At 42.5% G+C, this 21,236-nt stretch overlaps 1 protein-coding gene across 1 annotated transcript in view; it reads right to left on the bottom strand.

Annotated features, from left to right (window-relative positions):
* Positions 1 to 21,236, bottom strand: part of AKAP13 (A kinase (PRKA) anchor protein 13) — a 67,947-nt gene that overhangs the window by 37,071 nt on the left and 9,640 nt on the right. The window contains exons 3-6 of the mRNA XM_010139325.1: positions 17,807 to 17,943; positions 11,017 to 11,360; positions 2,050 to 2,233; positions 1,104 to 1,212 (exon numbers count right to left, since the gene is read on the bottom strand). Of these exons, the coding sequence (XP_010137627.1) occupies positions 1,104 to 1,212; positions 2,050 to 2,233; positions 11,017 to 11,360; positions 17,807 to 17,943 (774 nt within the window). The remainder of the gene's footprint in view (positions 1 to 1,103; positions 1,213 to 2,049; positions 2,234 to 11,016; positions 11,361 to 17,806; positions 17,944 to 21,236) is intronic.

Below are 21,236 nucleotides of genomic sequence, written 5' to 3'. Positions count from 1 at the left end.
TCCCTTCTCTCTCAATGAGACCACTGTGGCTAGGCTGACCCTAGAAAAAGATGGGATAATCGAACCTGTCTACCACCAGCTCAGGCCTCGACTGCATTTGTCATGTGGGTCATAAGAGAGGGAAGGGCAGAAAGGTGGCATGTTGTCCCGTGCTTTGGTTACTGCTGCTGGGGGACAGATCCGTTAGGCCACATGTTTTTAATCATGAACGAACGACGGCAAAGGATGTAAAAATATCACCTACAAAGCATAATCTCTGTTCCTCCTATAAATGCATAAAACACCTTTCTTAAAAGCATCTTTCCCTTGTTGAGCTTTGCGAGGAAGAAGCGTGTTAATAAAGAGGAAGAGATCAGAGACCACCATTGACTGACAAGACGTGATCTCAAACATCAATACAGTTTCTGGCTGGCAATTAATAAAATGAAAACGTGTAACAAGGCCCTTCCTAAGCACACCCAGCTGCAGCTTTTGAATTGACTTTTTCAGCTGAAAGAATCAATTCAGTGAAGCTGCAAAATTAAGTGCTTATTATTGCTTCAATTAAACTAAACTGAAAAATTTCTCCTAATAACCTTTTATTATTTTCTTTGGGAATGAGATTCAGTAAATCACACCCAACTGCTCCAAAATATTTAACTCAAAATAAATAGCAACAAACATCCCCAAGGAGACCAAGACAATGATTATCAAGTTCCCATATATCATCTTTCAAAATATCTAGAAACAGAAAAATAAGATCCCAAGTGGAAATTACTTGACAAAGGAAGAAATTCTGAAAAGATGCAGAATTCAATTTTTTTTTTTTTTTAAAAACAAACTCAATAAATCATAGGTTTTGTACTAGCAGTCTTATTAAGAAAAAACAACAAAAGAAACCCAGTAGAACTGGAAATACCAGGGATACGCTGAGAACAACAAAACATGGATCTACACTGATCGAGTCCTGCCTTTCCACCCACAACTCCATGCAGCGGTGAAATGTGTTTCACATAATATAGGAAAGCAAGAGCAGGTACTAGCAAATTCTGCTTTGGGAAGGTAGCAAGAGATTCTTAACAATGGAGACAATGGAATGGGTAAGGGAAAACCGCGTTACTCACTGTCCAGCACTGGTTTACTAATTGACATTAGAGACATAGATTTGGTCAGTGGAGATGAAACAGCGGAAGAACAGAAATTAAATCCTTGCGGCTGCGATGTTTGGTGCATCTGCAGAAAAGAAAAAACCACACTGAGCAAATATGTCAAGAACGACAGCACCATCCCAACTTCAGACCACAGGTCAGCGTTCATGGTTACTGCAATTCTCACTTTCAAGCAGCAGAAATTTTAAATAATCCCAGTATAAGGCAATAGGTGAGAAATGCAAGGACCATCAAAAATTCCATCAGCACCACACAGGTGAAATGCAACATTTCATTTTGTCTTTTAAGCGTAAAATGAATAATTATGCGACAAACAGAGACTCTGGCTTCTTGATTTTCTTGCAAGATATTACAAGACAGGTATTGTTTGTTAACTGTCTGACAGCCACCAAAATCACTGCTGTGACTCCAGCTCCTCAGTGGAACTAGACTGTGGTTCAACATGTGAAAAAATCCAATGCTTGGCTCCCCAAAAATGCCCTTCCTCAAAGCAAGAAAAGCCTTGAGAGTCTTGACATAACAGCTCTACAGGCCAGAATCTTGTAAGATCCGTTTACTGCCTTGGTGTTTAGCAGTGACTCTACGAGGTAAACAGACAGGCTTGGCTAATGATTCTGACATGAACTCACAAAATACTATGGCTGAAACTTCAAACTCAGAAATCCACAGTATTTTTAGCATTTCAGACTATAATTGCTGCTTTAATGAAAACAAGGAGAGACTCTCATAATATTGTGGCCCATCTGTCTTTAACAGCTATCATAGACTTCCACTCCCGAGAGATTCCCCTAGATTTTCTTAATACGCAACTAAAAAGAAAAATATAAATAATACAATATATTTACATAAATATAGACACACAGCATTTTCTAGACATCTAACAATAGCTGGACAGCTTTACCTGGTGATCATAGTCTCTGATTTCTCCTTGCTCGAGTTCTTCAGTGAGCAAGACCAAGGACCCACACTGGTTGCTGGCAAGCCGACTCCGTCCGAGGTCTTTGGAGCTCAAAGAAGATGACTCCAAGCTTGTAGAGGGCTTCTTGTTCTCACCAGAGTCTCCAGCAAGACCTTCGAGGCTGTAACTGAAGAGAAACCATGGAGGTTAGATGCTGTCAAACTGTTCGGGACCACCGTCTTTCAGCACACAGCCCCTTCAAGTGTACAACAGAAGGCAGTCACTAACTGAACTGTGCAGGAAAATACTGATGTTATTCCTCAGCATGTTACTTCTCCATGACCGTGTGCAGATAGTGGTGGAGAGGCTTCTATTTTCTTCAAAACAAACAACAACAACTTTGTGCCTCTAATGAGACACAGTAGTTGCCTGAACGACCATTCAAACTCCTTGGACAACACCCCTTTTTTTTTTTTTCTCTTTTTCTTCTCGAGTGCTGCACAGGAAAATCTAGAAACACCCCTTCTTGTAAAGATTGATATTTCACACCAAAATTACATTCTCTTTGCTTGCCTCTTAATAGCCACCCAAATTAAACTACCTGTATAGCACGGTGCTGCCTGTCCTGGACCAAAACCCCCAATCCCAGCAGCCACAAAATCATCTCTGGGCTTCCTGTCACATTCATCTCTGCAGACTCATCCTCTGAATCTATTTAGCACTTGCCACTGCACAAAGCTTTGGCACTGATAAGGTCCTTCTTTCTGCCAAAGCTGGTTTCTTTTTTACCTTTTCTCTTTGTTTTTTAATTTTTTTTAAATTCAACTGGCAGAATTCATAGTAATAAGAAAGTCTGACCAACCTCTGTAGAGACAGCTGCTGATAGGCAAGTGACCTCTACAGAAAAAGGCTAATACTCTCTCTCTCCTCACCTTCTTTCACATGTGACTACTTCCATCTGGTATATCTTGGCCCTAACATTCTGTTCCTGACCCTCCTGTTCCCATTGCAATGCCAGTTTGGGTTCATGTGCAAGCTTTACAGATTCATCTCCCAGCACACTAGCCAAACAATACGGCTAATGGTGTGGATTTGATGTTCACAAAGTCCTGCCAGTTCGAAGCAAAGCCAACCCTGGATATATATGCCAAACTGAGGCTAATCGTGACAACTAAGTGGCCCACAAGCTGACATATAAACAAATGAAAGGGAGAACACACTGCAGACTGTAGAGGTTATTTAAACAACCGGATTTGCTTTACGTTCAGGTATATTTGCATAGTAGTGATTCGTGTTCTGCGTTCCTTTAGAAGCATTAAGCAGCTGATAAATAAGACATCTTTAAAGCAAAAATTGTGATAAATCTCGAGTAAGAAGATTTAGTAAATTTCTAGACTTTTGTCATGGCAATTAATGGGAAAGAAGACTGGCTGAGGAATTTATTAATCTGATTCAGGAAGATTGACTCATCTATGTGTATCAAAAGCAGGCATTATAAAGCTTATTCTAAAACATCTGCAGAGAGAAATCAGTCCCATTTTTACCAACTATTTAGCACAGAAGAACATTTTTTTTTCTTGCATCACAAGGTATTAACCATAATGTTACACAGTACAGAAAAAAACAGTCATGCAGTGTGTGATGACACAAACAGCACAGGACTGCAAATATTAACCACAAAATAGTTATCACTGGGTGATACTGGGCTGTAATTTGTTGGGGGGGTATATAGACCAAACATAATTAAAACATAACAGTAATGTTATGTTTATGTTAGACAAACATAATCTGTAACAGGAAGGACAGATTAACATCTTCCTCAATATCTAGTCTTCTAAAAAAAGAGTTTAACAGCTCTACCCACAACCAAGAAGAACTGCCAGAGGAAAGCTATAAAGCTATAAAATCTGGGAGACTGCTTTCCAGGCAGTATCAGGTAAAGTCTGATCAACCTCAGCTCTGGGACTTTCTCCAGAAGATGCAAACTTTAAATGCCTGGGAAATTTTAATCTGTAGCTATTAGATTGGTTTTTGACATAGAAATGATTTACATCATTAGTCTCTTTGAAGAAAAAGCTAGATCTTTCAATTTACAAAGAGTAAGCCTGTATGAACTTAAATCCTTTATGAGATCCATTCAGAACAAAGCGGCGCAGAATCACATTAACTCTTGTTTTGACTCTCTGGCTGTCACAATTATCGTTACAATCATTGCTGCGGAAAAAACACACCTTAAAACCACCATGGACTAGAGCAGCTCAAACCAACAGTGCAGCTTCTTTAATGCTTGAGGCCAAGAAAAAGCAGCCACCACCTTCACCTGCACCCCAGTTCAGAAGACCCAATCCCAAGGCTAATTGCTGAAAAAGCAGACGAACAAACACGTGCACACTTCAGCCAGAGCAGCAGCGGAAAAGGCAATGCACGAGAAGCTGACGACAGAGTGTTTGCAGCGCTCCTGTGCTGCTGCTGCACATTTATTGATACCATACCTTCTACAAGTAAAGTCAGGACCCATGGCAATGAACTGTACACCCGAGGGACACCAGCTCAAACTAGGAACATCAAAAGAGGCAAAGAAAGGAAAAGGGCTGTTATCATTGGATTGTTATGGAACCGGGGAATGTTAAAAGACTCTCACTCTTGTGTATCTTAAAAAAAACCCCAACGAACTCAAATAATCCAATAGCTATTACGTACTTCTGGCTGCCAGAACAAACCAGAGTGCCCCAAGTGACTGAGGTTACCACCGACAGCCCATGCTTTCCCCAAACCAGTCCCATCAGCGAGCACACAAGGAGAAACTGCTCCTTGTGCGGAGAGAAGTTTTTGGGTAAAACAAGGCTGAAACACACCAAAGCCAATTCTTCATAAGTAATCACACAGAGCCGTTGTGTTAGTAATGATTAGTGTTTTTCTGGTATCTCTCATCCCCAAATCAGAAAAAGAATCCCTTACAGATATTCAATTGTTTAAGTCCCCTCCATACAAATATTAATAACCTGAGGCTACGCTTGGGAAAAATAGGAAAGAGTTACAGTCTTAAATGCTGCACACCAAATCAGTGAGAAAGGCTGCAAGAAAAAAACTATTAACTTGGGATTTAGTCAAGAGTCCTTCAAACAGCACTTTGACTAGAAAACCTTTCAGCTCCCATACCCCAAAAAAGTCATAAGTTGCCTCACGAACGACATAAGAAATGCTAATACGGAATGCAAATATTTTGGTTGTTATTTTAAAAACGGCTTTTGTTCTTTTTTCTCTGTCAGCTCATGGCCCAATTGCATCTTTTGCAGACACAGAGGAATCAATCTTCTTGTCAGCTATGACATATAAAGGATCCCTAAATCCTGGAAAAGCTGTCCAAGAAACATACGTCGTCTGAAGGGAATTTTGCATCAGCACAGATCTGCCCTGCACAAGCACTGCTCCCAGCCCCTGGCCTGCGATCCACACAAGGAAACCACATGGCCAGAGCACACTTTGCTCCAGGCCAGGAGCCTACAAAAAGGGCAGAAGAAATCTAAGCATCCCTGCGCCAGGATCTGTAAGTGCCAGAAGCCTCAGCAGACACAGAGAAAGGTTTAAAGCCACTGACTGCATCATCTCATGCCAAGTCCTCGAATAGTTTCCTCACACAGTACGACACTGGAAACATTCCGGAGGAGTGTGACAGCTGGTGATCAATGGTGGAGTTCAGGTAATTGCTAGCTGTTTTAATAAGGATGTCAATTGGATGAGGATACACCTGAAGTACCTGTGCTTTGCACCCCAAAGCTCCAGCTGAGCTTCACCAGTAGCTCTCAGCACAGTACCATAAGCATTTTTCATGAAGACACTCCTTCCCATAACGTGCCAATATTTCCAAGTACTTCATCATCATCCACCATGGTGGCAGATGTAAGTATTAGAGAGGGATGGGGGGAATAAAAACTTGAGATCACAAAAGAAACAAGTCCTGGCCACAGTAAATCCATCTCCATCACACCTGTCAGTCTGTACTCTCGGGCTTAGGTTCAGCCTCCCAGCAGGTCAGTAAAACCCGCCCAGTGGAAACTAGATGGAGGCTGAGAAAGCATCCCAAGGAAGGTGTCATACACATCTCCCCTCTCCTTGCTTCCTCCTGCCATCTGCTCATGGCCCCAAGACTACTACTGGGCTTGGTGGACCCTTGGAGATATGCTTATGTTGACTTGTTTGTGCAGAAGTCAGTAATTCTTGTGTGAAGGAATGTTGGGGGAAGCCTGGAAGTGGTGGAATATCTCAGAGAAGAAAAAAGACCTTTTGGCAAGAGCTGTGGAAAGCAGTCTTACAATCCTGCTGGGGAGCCACCCACAATCCGTTGGCAACACCAGGAAAACCAAACAAGATCAATGCAGAGCATGCAAAACCCCTTTACAGAAGTCGACTTGTGGAGCGGGATAAACTATTATATACATCAGCCTTGTGGGAGAGCATAAACTGTCGGAATTAGTTTCAGGTTGTTGCTCTGCAACTGGGGTTAGAGAGGATGATACCAGAACAGCTGGGAGGCCAGAAGAAAAAAGTAGTGGGAGAAAATGCTTATAAAAGAATTAGCACGTTTCAGATACTGCTAAGTATTTCAGGTTGCCTATTTGAGACAATTTCTTTATTTCACGTGTAAGCTCAGAGTTCCAGGATATTATGACTCTAAACACACACACAGCTCCCACAGAGGAGCCTTACTAGACAGCTGGTAAGAAGATTTGCATGAGCTGAGAAGACAAGCACTGTGCTGCTTCCTCCAGAACACAGAGTGATGCAAATAAGCGGCTTCACAGAAGTAAAAAACCCATGTTCATTCTTGTGCCTTTTTAAAAAAATTCTGTTTTAAGAGCCCTCTGTTGAGCTGGACAGCACTGCTCGCATGGCTTCATTTATGCTGATGCATGGTAAGGCACGGTGATTTTGGGGGTAATAGCATCATGGGAACACTTTTTCCATACGTGGAAGTATGGCACTTTGTTTACATGCACATGTAACCCCATCCATTTCAAGGGAAGCGAAATCCTGCATTAACCTGCCACAGGAGGAGAGGTAGCAGGCTGTGGGAGATGAGAAGAGATTGAACATCTGATGGGGAGAGGTCAAACTTCTCTTTTTTTTTAGCCCAAAAATACGTAAGTGTGGACAATCCATACCTCTGCCGTGTCAAAAATTGTGTCCTATTCTATATCTTAACAGACAATGCAAAGTTTACGTGAGTGAAATGCATATCTGCATTTTGGATGAGGAACTGAAAGTCTGAAAAACCAGAGGAAAAACACACATGGGAGTAAAGAAAAAAAACACACCTTATTTTCTGGATTTTTTTAGCAAGATGGTTACAAAAAAAAGCAAAAGAGCAAAATTAAAGTCATTTAATTCAACCAGCTGCCGATCTGCAGAGCATCCTCCAACTCTGAGAGCGTGTCTGATGCATTCCCTCCCCAGATGCCCCTCCTGCAAGTCTTGACAGGGGTCTCTGATGTGCTTTAAAACCAAATTACGCACATGCTCGCAGGTTAACAATTATTTTCACACAGCTCCAAACCTTACACATGGCAAAGGCCAACGAAATGATATCTGAGCTCTCTCCCAGTCATTAGCATATCATCCTGGAGAAAATGGCTTCCGCATGTGCTCTGTGGGTCAGAAAAACTGCCCTGGGTCAGCCTGGAGAGGGCAAGCAGCCAAGCGGGATGCACAGCCCTGACACCAATGCTTCCAGAGGTACTACAGGTTTACTAACATGACAGTATGGAGTTAGTAGACATTCAAACACAAAACAGTTAGTCACATTAGTTGGCTTTGTACCTTCTCCTATGAATGGGAGGCTTCTTTATACCATCCCCCAGAACTCGCATTGAACTGAAAATGAATCATGGAGAATGGTCAGCAGCTTGAATGGAAAAAAATGAACAAATGGCAGCTGAAGGAATATCCCCAACACATGAACAACAGAGGGAACGGACGTACAGAGAAAACATAAAAACCAAATACTAAAGGAAGTAACTAACGAGCCTCTCTTTTCCTCCTCCTTTTTGTTTTTTTGTTTTTTTTTTTTTTTTTTACAAATAAATCTGTTTGGCTGGATTTTTTTTGGTACAGAAAGAAGGTTTCATGGGGATTGACCACGTTGCAACTTAGCTGCTGCCAAAGCCAGGTCAGTTTAAAGTTTAGATAAGGACAAACCATTTGACAGAAGCTGTTAGCAACTGTGATTAACACCAGCTCCAGTTTTGCAGTGCTTAATCCATCAGTGAAAAACGCCAGCATTTCTTTCGCGGACCCGAACGTTAAAAACACTGCATCATTGTTGAAAGACAGGCATTTCAAATCCGCTATGAATGTCAGGAATTAACTGAAGGATGAACATCCTTTTGTGGTAGCCTTCTTAGTTTTCTTTGTACTTTTAATAGCAAAATGTAGACATGAGGATTATCCGTGAAGTGCATTTGAGGAGAGAGGGGAAGCGGAGCGGAACTGAGCATGTTTTCACATTTTATTTAAGGTGATTACATATTTTCTGATCTTTTCTGTGAAGAAACTTTTATGCTCATCCCTCTTACAAACAGAAAACATGTAACACTGAAAAAGACCAAATCCTACAAAGACTGTTGGTTTTTTTTTCCTGTACGCTCTCTGGGTCCTGCATCTGGAGCTCTATTTAAGCCAACAGGGCAAAGGCTGTTTTTGGTGTGGACGTGCTGGGACGGGAGGCACCTCTTACAGCTCAGCTGACCGGGAGCCTGCCGCCCCATTCCTCTTCCCGGCTGTGCAGCCAACGTCTAATCCTTGGGTTGGTTTTGGTGGCTATTATGCTTCATCTGCTTCACTTTCTGCTCATTTAGTGAGTACAACCCGCTCACTTATGGAGCAAAGAAGTGCCATGGGTGCCCAGAGGAGGAAAGGGAGCTGGACAAGGGGTGGCAGCCGGTGGGAACAACACAAGTCCTGACCACCAGCAGAACAGTCCTTAACTAAGGGCTGTGCTCCATGTTACTCCACTGCAAAGGCTTGCGAAAGTCAAGCTCAAATAAGGAATTTTCCCATTGAAATGGAAAACTATCTACTGCATGTGAAATACATCAACAAGCAAACCCCCAAATTTAACTGATTTGTATGGAAGTCACTTGCTTGGGCTTCGCTTCTTCAGTATTTGTTGTTGCTCACTAAGCAACCAGCATCTCAACATCACAACAGCCACGTATGAAATGAACAAAGGGAGAAAAAAAACCTCAACAACAAATAATTCACATTCCTCTGTAACAGAAACATGAATTAGCAGCAGAGACCCACCCAGCTTTTCTTTTTTAATTAACTTATGTGACAGCTGTATCTCAGAACACATGAGAATAATTACGGATCCTTTACCTCAGATTTTCTTACATTTATAATGAAGGTATTTTCCCACAACAGAAACAGCTTCCAAAGTCTGACAGAGAAGAATTTAACCTCATCTGTTAAGTTTTAGCAGTAATCGCCAGCTATGCAGTTTATTACTCTTGGAAATCCTTACATAACAGGTCCTACACTTAAAAATAAATCTCTCTAAATGAGTTTGAGTTTACGGACTCACTCTGTCATAAACCTGCACATATACCTTTCGCTGACTCTTTTGTAGCTTTAAAAAAATAAGTTTTGCTTGATTTAATAGTACCTAGGGACCAGAAACAAAGCCAAAAAAAGGTGGCAGCAGTGAACAACAGCAGCAATAATGATAATAATAATAATATTGTCTTTCACCCTATGTTGCTCCTTTCCTTACTGTTTGTCAACACTGGCTTTAAAACATGAAGGGGCTCTGATCTCTCTTCGGTGATACTCATAGCTCCCAACTTGTAAAGGATGCACAGACTTCCCATGGGAGGCTGCTGCCTCTCACTGGATTATCCAAATGGGTCAGTAACAACTTGCCAAGGACCTCTTGTGAGTGGCCAGTTTTAATTTAGTGGCATCACCAAATGCAATGGCTCCATTTGCCTTAAAAGCAGCCCCGTGGCCATGAAGGTGGCAGCAGGCAGCCTGAAGAGCAGCACTGGCTGCACGCCTGGGCTTGCAGCCTGTGAGCTGCAGGTCTGCACTGGTGGGACGGGAGGACGTGTAACAGAAGATGTACACCAGTAAAGCAGCGGGTATAAGGTTCCCCATCACGCTCTGCACCATTCGCCATGTGGGCTGCTGGACACCTGAGGTCAAACCCTGTGTGCTCTGAAACCACTGGAGGTTTGGCCAAACTTTGTAACGTGTTTTAATGCTTTCAGAGCAAAAATGGCCCATTTTTTCAGCAGAGTCAGGATGCTGTATGCTCCCATCCCTCACTGACGTGGCGGGCTGAACAAACACCTTTTCTTCCCACTCAGTACCAGCATCTATACATTCACGTGGTTGTTACAACTCTCATGCTTGTATCTCCTGAAAGACAAACTGGAAAACTTCCCTTTTGAATCTTCCTACGTACCACCAGGAACATCAGCGATGAGTTAGGTGGGACTTGCTGTCCATGACAGATTGAGGTGGAACCAATTCCGTGAATCAGGGACTACTCATCTCACCACTATGAGGAGACTCCACAACTTTTTTAAAACCCTGGTGCCCATGCTATCTCTTAATACAATCAGAGCAACAACAGTCATGTTTATTTTGGGATCAATGAGATTTAACACTCCAATAATTCCCTTAACAAAGACCTTCGTTCAGAAAGGGGTGGTGATAGTTCAAATGGAAGACCTGTCCCAAGGTAATTCCATTTGCTCTTGAAAGCTCAAGCGGACTGTAGGTATTAAGTACTTTAATCTTCAGAGTTAATTTTAAGAAAACAAACATACATTAGGCGATTGTCTTCACCCCTTTGAGTGAAAAAGAAATAACCAGAAGTGACATCCTCTGTTTTATCATGCTGAGTTTAAAGCTTAGATAAACATGCATGAGTGGATGCAAAGTAAATCAAAGCAGCTCTTTACTCACCTCCTCTGATTTATTTCTGCTTCGTTGGTGGCATTCTTCCCCGGTCCCCAACTGTGTCGACGGAAAGGTGACAGCGGCCGCATGGAGTTTCGTAAGACAGAGGAATGAGTGGGCACATCCGTGATACTGTCCAGCTCCTCTTCCTTCTCTCCTCCCTCTGTGGCCACCATGTTGGTGCAGCTGCCATCGAGGCTGTGCCTGTCCTTGGCCTGGATAAAGTTCACTGTCGGTGGGAAGGGAAGGGATGTGTCACTGCCCAGGGATGAGTTTCTCTCCAGGGACATGGTGTCATCTGCAGAGGAACTGGAGCTGGTGACATCACAAGCAGACGGCTCCTCTTCAGGCTGCTGTGGAAAGATATATTAAAGTGGAATCAGACTGGTTTGAGTTGGAAGGGACCTTTAAAGATCACCTATAGTCCAACTGTCCTGCCATGGGCAGGGACACCATTCACTAGATCAGGTTGCTCAAATCCAACTTGACCTTGAACACTTCCAACGATGTGAATACATTTAACATATAAAACGTTTGCATTTATTTAAAATTTCACATGAGCTGAGAGATTTCCTAGTTGATAGCGCAAGGCAAATGAACCGTCACAGAAGCGAGACTTTTTGCTCTGGTTTCAAAAGAAGTTGAAATGCTCTGCGGAACAATCTCTTGCACCTCACAAATCCCTGGTTGCCATACCCTTGGGCTCCCAGCTCGGGACTTCCACCTGCCTTTCTCTCTCCAACTCCACACTATACCCTGCAGAACGAATCCTGCTCCTCTCACCAGTTCTGGCTAAACCTGTTATCAGTCAAATGCCATAAAACTGCCAAAGGTTTACAGAGGGTGATTAAAGGGGAACTGGGTCATCATGACTCCTGATGACAAACTCCAGCCTCTCCTGGGGGACCTCGGATGGGTTTGTAGCTCTCAGCCACAAGAGCCCAAGGGCAACAAACTGTTCCACCGCATCACGAAACACAAAAGGGACAATTATTCAGTAGTAGAAAACAGACAGAAAAAAATGCTTAAATCCCTGTCCCCCACTATTTTCCATTAAGCAGAAAGTTAATGCCAGGGTTTGCAGCATTTTTCAAATCCAACTGTAATTGAAAAATATCGTTCCACGGGATCAGCTGCCCTGTATTACCGGTCTTGAGTCATACTGCAATTTTTGGGTTTAGTTTGCTCCAAAAGCAGTAAGTGGAAGCCAAACTGGTTCTCTTTGGCCCAAGACCACATGCTGACCATACATCCCCAGAAGAGCCTGTGCATACTCTGTGCTCCCCACGGCTAGCATAAAAAAACCACAAGCATCACGCTGACATCACCTTCAGTCTGAAACGGTGTTTGCCCCAAGGGACTGACATGGGAAGTTTCAATTTATTCTCCTCGCTGAGCCCTGTGCTGTATCATTTAAAATAATAATAAGCAGAATGATCTGTCAGACCATTTATAATAGGCTATTCAGCAAAGCCCCAGCAGTTAATTGTCTTCAAATAGCAGACTCGGTGGGTCCCAGCAGAAGCTGACTGCTCAGGGAGCTGCAGGCTGTCAGATCTCATTTGGCAAAAGACAACGGGCTATAAAATCCTGTTCTTGGAAGGGAGAGTTGGGCATCAAAACCCATGGAGGGCAGGAGGGACAGGAGCGGAGCTAGCCCACGGCAGTCCTTCCCTCAGATCCCACAGCCCTGACTCCATCCAAGCCCAGCAGTGTTAAATGCTCCAGACACATTTGCTTTTCTGTGCTTTTCTGAAGGGCACACATAAGCCAAAAGTTAAACTGAATAAAAGGAAACTGAGATGTTAGAAAAGTATTCCAATGAAGTATTTCACTCTTTAAAGGGAAGCCCTGCTTCAGATTTGGCTATTTTTTATTCTTATTTCGGTTTAACAGGTACATGATGACATTTCTAAGGCGGTTTAATTAAATGCTGTCACACCATTTCCCCTCTCCCACCCATCACACACAAAAGACACAGCACAGCACCAAAGTACAATGCACCTTTTAAACACAAAATATTAAAAATACATCCCTCCAAAAGCATTCATTTCATGGTAAGGAACATGAAATATTAACGGTGAATTTGTGCAAATACTTTAATAGTAAACTTACACCGTAATGTTAACTTTGGATTTTGACACGTACTTCAGGAGAAAGAGAACGTTAAAACACAGAAGAACTGAAATGGATGTCCTGAAGTTCTGGATGACGTTTGGCGTTATTCAAGATAACCTAATATTTGTGAGTCATGATGAGACGCTTACTGAATTGCTTAAATCCAGACAAATTCAGTAGTCATTATGCGGATAATACTGCTTCAGGAGGGGAAATCGTCTGCCTCACTTCTCCGAGACACAGGAGGATACTGTTAGACACAGGGCAGCACAGCAGGAGGAGAGAGAACTACCCACCAGCTGTGCAGTGGAAGGATGGGACAGTTTGGAAACAGTAAATTTGGATGCAAATCTAGCAACAATAGTGTTGAATGCTAAATTACATATGGAGGAATTAGAGTAAAAAGAGGAATTTTTAACTCCCAGATGAGAAAACTGCTTCAGTTTAAATTGTAGAACAAACCCCGCTTTGCTATCAGGGAAGATTTAGAGTTTCTATCATAAATGGCAGATCAAAGAGATATTTGAAAAATGTGAACTATAGTTGGTCTATTTTAGCTTTTACCTTGAGCATCAGACTGACTACAGAACACAATAAACAATTCCCTTGAACTTGTGGCCCGTGCTTATTCCTCTAAAAATATTCTGCCTTCATTTGAATTCTTTTTTTTTTTTTGGCAACAAAGCAAAATAGTTAATATGAAAGACCAGGACACTGAAAATGCAAAGAGCGGCTGACACATCTAAGAAACATCTATAATGGAGACACCTCTGCAAAAAATCAGCTGTCCGACGAAGTCCCCGTAAATATGCATTGCTCCTTAATCCTATTTGAGTAAAAATACCCTGTTCGCAAAACAGAAATTGTTCTCTAGCATGTTCTTTTCCTATATGGAGAAAGAAACATTAAAGAAGTATTTATTTTCTTTGAGTTAAGCTTGCTGCATTGCACCTCAATGACTCCAACCCTTAACTGAGACCAAAAAACTTCTGGCTGAAAAGAGCCTTTGCTCCCAGAACAAGTACTTGATGAGAAACTAGTAAGAAAAAAACGAGATAAGAATAAGAAGTGAGTTTTCTGAGAACAAATATATGTCCTTCTTCAGGAACAGGATAAGAGAAATCACTAGGTTGGTGGGGGGCATAAGATAACTTCTCCAATTAAATCTCTCCATCTGTAGGCAGCCTTGATAAGTGGAATTAAAACATTCTTTCACTCATTTTTGTGATGACAACACACAAAGTGCTGAGACATGAACATACTCTGTTCCCTGATCTTCTGCGTGACAAAGACATTACAATCGTCACAGTACTTTAAAAAATCCAGAAGATGAAAAAATAAAATAAACCTTGGCATCCTGAAGTTTATTTGGCATACTATTACACTAAGAGTCAGCCTCTTTTGTTGCTTGATACCTGATCTATGAGAGTCGGTTTTTATTTGGATTTGCCATAGGCAAAGGTTCCCTAAAATTAACCTCAGTAGTGGCCTCCTATTAACTAACTTTTATCACACCATAATTAATTACTTAATGCAATCTGTATGATTTGGACGGAGGAGTCTTGCTCTGGTGAAGCCCCTCTCTTCAAACTTTTATTCCTTCACGTTTGTTTTTGTTGCATGGTTGTTGGGGGGTTTTGTGATTTTTTTTTTTAATGAGAAACGATAATTCTGAAAAAAATGAATGCAAAATATTTACTTATTTATGTATTTCCTTCAGCAAGTCAATACAAAATAGAAACAAACCAAAATTCGAGGGGTCGAGTTGCAGCCCCTTCCTTCGACAATGATCTGTGAGTTGCTGACCTCCCAAGGGCTTTTTGTCTGAATCATTTCCCAAGAGGCACATTGAAAAACTTCCCAGTAACGCTTCATTTTGGTGGCAGGTTAAAAGTTAAGATGAGCAAAGCATATGGGCTACACCCCAGGACACTGCCAGATGATTGTGAGAAATGACCTTATGCAGCATTAATCATTCAAGAAGGGGGTGTCGCAAAGCCTGCCCAGATGGCTGGCTGAGACAGAGAAGCAAGATGACGAAGACTTGGGAATGAAGAATTGACGTGAAAAAAGAAAACATTTTGCAGAAGCCTTAGACCTCATGTTGGAAGCGATTTCTGAATTTCAGCGACAGCCTCTGAAGACTGAAAAAACAAGTCAGGTTTCAGAGTTAACGCTCTCTGCACCCTGCAGCTCATGTTATGCAGCTCAGCACACGTCCTTCTGAGAAACAAATTAAAAATAAAAAAAAAAAAAGGAGATGGTTAGGAGAGCCTCCACTCAACACCAGGGACAGTTTACGGTACCTGCAGGGTTTGTGACCCCAATTCTTCGTGATCCAGGGCTTAAAATCTATGAATTTCAAGTGAAGCCTATAGAAGCATCCCAAAGACCCTGGACAAAAGATGGCTTGCTCTTCCTAAATGTCTTTCACTGTAGTAAGCAGTTAACAGGAGTGATTTATACAATAAAAGACCAACTCTAATAGAGGGAAGTTCAACTCTTGCTCCATAGAAAGGGGAAATAAGAACAGGACTGGTAATAACAATAATCATCATGACACTGAAAGGTTTGGGATCCGCTTTGTGTTCATAAACATGTTCTCTCTCTTCCCAATTTGATATGGAAATTGTTCTAAGAGGCTTATAACTAACCAACTACAACAAAGACACGCATCTGACAATATTTTGCAGAAGAAAGATCACATCCAGCGCTTCTTTTAGAGATTATTAAAAGATTTATAACTTGCATTTCTACCAGCTGGACTCAGTAGTCTAAAACCAAAAATGAATGAATTAAGGAATGAGATCACAACACCAAACTAGTGTCTCTTGTCCTTCTCGAAATAACTTTAGCTGTAGAAAAGGTACTCAGATAAATTCTGAGAAAGGAGACAAGGAATCACGTTAGTCAGCAAAACACAGACAAAAAACATGGCTGAGGTTGAGATTAGCTTTGAATAACTTCCTAAACTCAATGCAGGAACCTTTTGAACCCGTTTGCAGACGAAGCCTGCAATCCACCACATAATGAGAACTATGCTGCCAAATTAAGAAATTCCCTTCCTACAAAGAAAGTAATTTCCATCCCTCTGCCCGCTCTCTACTCAACTGAAGGTCTGCTTTCCCCCCTCCTCCTTTTCCCTGCAGCTTTCCGACCACATTGCTCTACCTATTCTTTTTAAGCTTTCATTTTTCTTTCTCTTATTTGGAGAAGGAAACGTTCCATCTAAGAAAGAAAAATCTAAAATTCTGTACAGTCTAAATTTACTGTCTTCCCACAGCACTCTTCTCCCATACGTCCTCATACAAGCATTCAATCAGGGTCAACTGGCAGTTGGCTGTCATCATTCGTGCCCCTCTACACGGGAAAATTAAAGACAGTCTTCTGCTCTGTCAAGCAGCCTTATATTCTCACAACCCAGGGTCCCGCATCTCTTTGAGAGAAAGATGGGAAAGGGTGAGGCTGGTGAGCTCTGTGCCCTACCACATACATTAAGGATGACTTTACTGTTCATTTATAGCACATGAGATCATTTAGCTTGGGCTGTGGTGTTTCCCGTCCTGCTGGAAAATATTCACCATCATCCGATCTGATTTAAGCAAACAGAATTCTGTTTCATTTATATATTTCTCTGAAAGCAAGTGTGAAGCTTACTCTAAAAGTTTAGTTTTTCAGAGCAGAAACCGTACCTGCTCAAACAGGTAAGCTGGAGTTGCACTACAGCATGTGATTTCGTGGAGCAGAGACCAACAGAAGGGCTGCTCTGAGGAAGGTTCTCATCCCCTTTGATTCTGCATCACTATATTCTTCTCGAGTGCATTTTTATCATCTGCTTATGGCAACAAGCACATAAATGACCAGCAAGACGATTCTTGAAAAGCAAAATCTAATGGACCTCTGAATAAATTCAGGGTGCTCTGATGCAGACGGCCAAAGACCGATGCTCAAGGGATGCAGACTCTGGTCAGGAGGCTGACTCTCTATCTCAGGTCTCACTCACTCCTCCTTCCTCTTCTCAGCCATGTGCAACACAAAGGGCGCAGTGTGACTAAGGTCAGCAATGACTTCTGTTGTTGATATTAAGCGAACATGAAAACATTTTCCTTCTACTTGCACGCAAAAAGGCATTAGAGGTATGTCGCCTAGGCAACAAGACTGTTCGTTGCAATTGGCTTTAAGTATTTCGAATGAGTGTTTCCTTCCGATCCCGGCAGTCACACTGATTTACAGAAAAACACTGGCTCCTCTGAGAATTACAGTATGTAATTCTGGAAGTGTCAGTGCAGAGGTCATTGTTTGCTGAAGAAAAACTCTGTTACATGAGCTATAAGATGGTTTTAATATCATCTGTGCGATCCCTAATGACCTTTGCAGGAAAACCCACCTTTTCAACTGTTCCTCTAGTGCCTGATTTACTTTTGGATGGTCAAAATTTCTTTAACCTTTTTAACACTGGGAGCTGCAAAGTTTTTGGAATTCTGCTGCAAATAAATACATCCCTCATGTTGTTGCATCCGAAGAGGGGACCGGATCCTTCCCATCTATTCTGTTCCAGGATAATTGCTTCCAGGTTTCTAACTCACCAGTGAACCAAGATAATCTGTGTTTGCCGTATGGGTTTATCAGATCAGGCCTCAGAGCTTTTTTTAACCATACCCCAACGAGGCTTTCCTACCTTTCCAAAGACAAGGTCCTCCATCCCATCACCAGGCAAGGTGAAGAGGTCAGACTCGCTCCCAGATTCTCTTTTAAGGACACCCTGGGACGAGGCACAGACGCTACTCAGCCCATCCTCCAAGAAGTTCTCACATTCTACAGGAGCAAAGCAGAGTCAGTTACAATCTGATGCATTCTGTAGCACACATAAGTGAACTCAAGGATTTAACAGCAACAGTAAACACACAGCTTTGTAAATCGCGTTAGTCTCCCAGAACCGTGCATGCAAATTTTCAAATAATTTATTCGGGAGTTTAAAACTCCTTTTAAATGCATCACCGAAGTACACGGTGCAAGCAGAAATTCTGCATTAAACAGCCATACATGCTTGTAGCTTGAGGTGCTGACATACGCCATACATCAGGTACCCCACACCAAGCATAACAGGATGTTTCCGAACAATTGCAGCAACTGCAAAATTAGATTCATATTCAATAAACGCAGAAATAACTTGACAATATTTGTTACCGTTCTCAATTAAAGAATCAATTCCCTCTAAATGCCAAGGTGCTTTTAATGCATATTCCTCCTTCTGTACCTCTCACTGAAAAAGCACTACTATGACATCCATGACAAGCTTTAAGACTCAAAAATAAAGTGTTTTTTAAAAATTCTCAGCTTTCATAACTCCTGACATTGAAATAAGCGTACTGCATCTCGTTTCTAAAACGCTTCCAGCGGTTTGTACTGGGGCGATCAGCAGCACAGAGACTAGAGCCACTGAGAAAGCCCTTCCTTTCCAAAACTCGTTACAGACATGTATTTGCATAAAAAATGCCCGTGTATCATTCCATCTGTTCAGCCTTCCAGCAAAAGTATTAATGACAGTTTTGGCAAAAGCTGAACGTTGTTTTCTCCCAGCTCAAAATATTTTCTAATTCTTACTGGTTTTTAAAAAAGAAAGGTGTTATTTTGCAATCTGCTCTTAACTAAACAGATCCAAAACATGCTTAGCTCCCTGGAGAGGAGCCGGGGCAATAAAATATCGGTTCACTCTTAAATTACACCTGACTAACTCCATCCTTGGCTACATCAAGCTTACACATCGATGCAATGACAGGTTTGGGTAGCTCCAAGCCACCGTTTCTCCTCCCCATCCTTAACCTGCGCCTGACAGCAACTATCAAACACCCAGCCACAGCCCAGCTGATGGGAGCGACTCCACTGTTGGCAGAAAATAATGTTAATTTATTGATGGCAGCGGGGACATCCCCGTTTAGGGCAGGAGGGTGTTGAAGCTGGTTGGAAACCCCACTGCCCTGTAGAGGAGTTTCCACACTGTGGAGAATTGGAAAAGCACTTACTGGAGGCAGCATGGCTGCTCCCCCGCCCTGGTCCTGTTCTCCTTTCAGCAAACCTGGAAAATCTGAACTGCTTTTCCACCACCAAGGGGAAGAAGGGAGGATGAAGAGAAGAGAGGGGGGAAAAAAAAGGGGGGGAAAGCAAAGAAGAGACAGAGAGGCTGTAAGGGAGCAGGCCAGCGTGCCGACCGTCCAGCTGGCAGCCAGCAGAGCATGTCCGCAGCCCAGGCTGAAAAACAAAGGGGCTCAAGCCACGTTCCAGTGGAAAATCAGCGGGGACGGTCCAGATGCGCCAAGGGATGGATACCTCACCACAGCGATAAAACACAAGAGGCAAGGAAGCCTCCTCTGTGGGAGCCTCTCAGGGACAGAGGAGATGAAGTGGCGGGGAAAGACAACGAGGAGTAGCTTGATGGGGACCACCCCCCCACCTCAGCTCATCTGTGCTGAGAAACTAATTCCCAAACCTTCCCCTCCCTCAACTCTCCTTTGTTTTCGGTTGTTTGGGGTGAGGCGGTGCCTTCCCTCTTTCTCTGTTAGCTCATCAGGTTTGTCGTCTTTGCTTTAAACTGCACAGGCACTGCACAACGCCAAGCTCCGTCTCCCACACCCGTGACCTGGCAAGCCCTGGTGACAGCGGACTGTGACTCCCATCACACACCCACCCCTGCTTGCTGAGTGTGTGGGACTCATAGCACAACTGTGCTATGTCTGCTCCTCTCTGGGGAAGTGCAGGTGAAAATACAGTGATGATGGTAACACCCTTTTGCACATAATATAGAGGCAAAACCAGTTACACAGTACAAAGTCTAGGAAGAAAATATCCAAGCAACTCTTACAGTTTCCAAACCCTCGTGTCCACCAAAACTGGGCTGAGCCCTCCAAGTCCATGCTGATAGCTATGTACCTGCTACACTCCTCCAGGAATTTAATTTCAAAAGCATTGACAGAAAATGAGAAGCTACCATTTTGGAGTTACCCCTTCAGATTTGAGGACTCTGTCCTTACAAGCCCCTTCAGCAGAATCATTCAGCAGGTGAAAAATTCTCTGTCAAGTTGTGTATCTTTAAGTCAGCCACACTACAAGACTTAGTGGTTTTACTGCTGTTAGGAGTTGCCAGATTTTTCTCACCCCCTCTACAGCGAATTGGAGGGATGTATGTACAAGTAACATCAATTCTAGAAAGCCAGAACCTGCAGAGCCTGAGATCTTCCTGCTGCTTCAGTCTGACCGGAGAGCACGTGAATCAACTTAAAAACTTGCCTCTTCGTGCTTGTGTTACAGACACATATTACTATAATTATTAGTATGTTTTTGTATATATAGCTACCTGATTACATAATCAAGATATTCCTGTAGTATGGTCCCGTATTAGATATTTTAATAAGTATCTAACTGATATTGATCCACATGAATGTCTGATCATAGATTTGGCAAGTCTAATGAGCACACATCTTTTTGCAGCCAAACGGAGCACAATAACTCTTGGCTGACGTATAAAAATATCATACCGAGAGGCAAGGGATTTGGGGACACAATTAGGAAAGACTCAAGATTGTGATACCCCAGGTTCTCCTGGAAAACACTTCTGAAATAATTATGCACTGTTCATGACTATTCTAAACAGAGTACTATTTTTTCTTTTTAAATAAAAAAAGCACTTATTTAGCTTTGATGGGAGCTAGAACTTCTAGCTAGAATAAACCCCTTGGGTCAGTCACCCAGATTACCCTTCCTTAGCCTACGCTCTGAAAAGTCTGGGTTTGAATTTCACATTGGCTCAGCCTGGTTTTTTTTCAAGTCTGAGATAAATTGAAGGATATTCAGGTAAGACCCCTGCTTGTAATGAGAGCAAGGCAAGGCGTGTCTTCTATATGAAGAGTCCAAGCAAAGTCACTATTCAGGCCCCTGACAAATTACTCCGTTTGTTTTGAACATGCATAATTCAATGAAAGGAAATGCTGTTTTTTCTTATCTTGGACACCAATCTCTTTGAAACTTGCCCAGACAAGATTTTCTGTCTCAGTGGAAGAGCCAGAAAGCACCAGCCAGCACACAGGGCTGGGAGCCCGGCATGGCTGGTGGGC

Source organism: Buceros rhinoceros, unplaced genomic scaffold, assembly GCF_000710305.1.
Source record: "Buceros rhinoceros silvestris isolate BGI_N320 unplaced genomic scaffold, ASM71030v1 scaffold8637, whole genome shotgun sequence".
NCBI lineage: Eukaryota > Metazoa > Chordata > Aves > Bucerotiformes > Bucerotidae > Buceros > Buceros rhinoceros.
The sequence above is the reverse complement of the archived record's forward strand: the minus strand, read 5'-3'. Positions and strand labels throughout refer to the sequence as shown.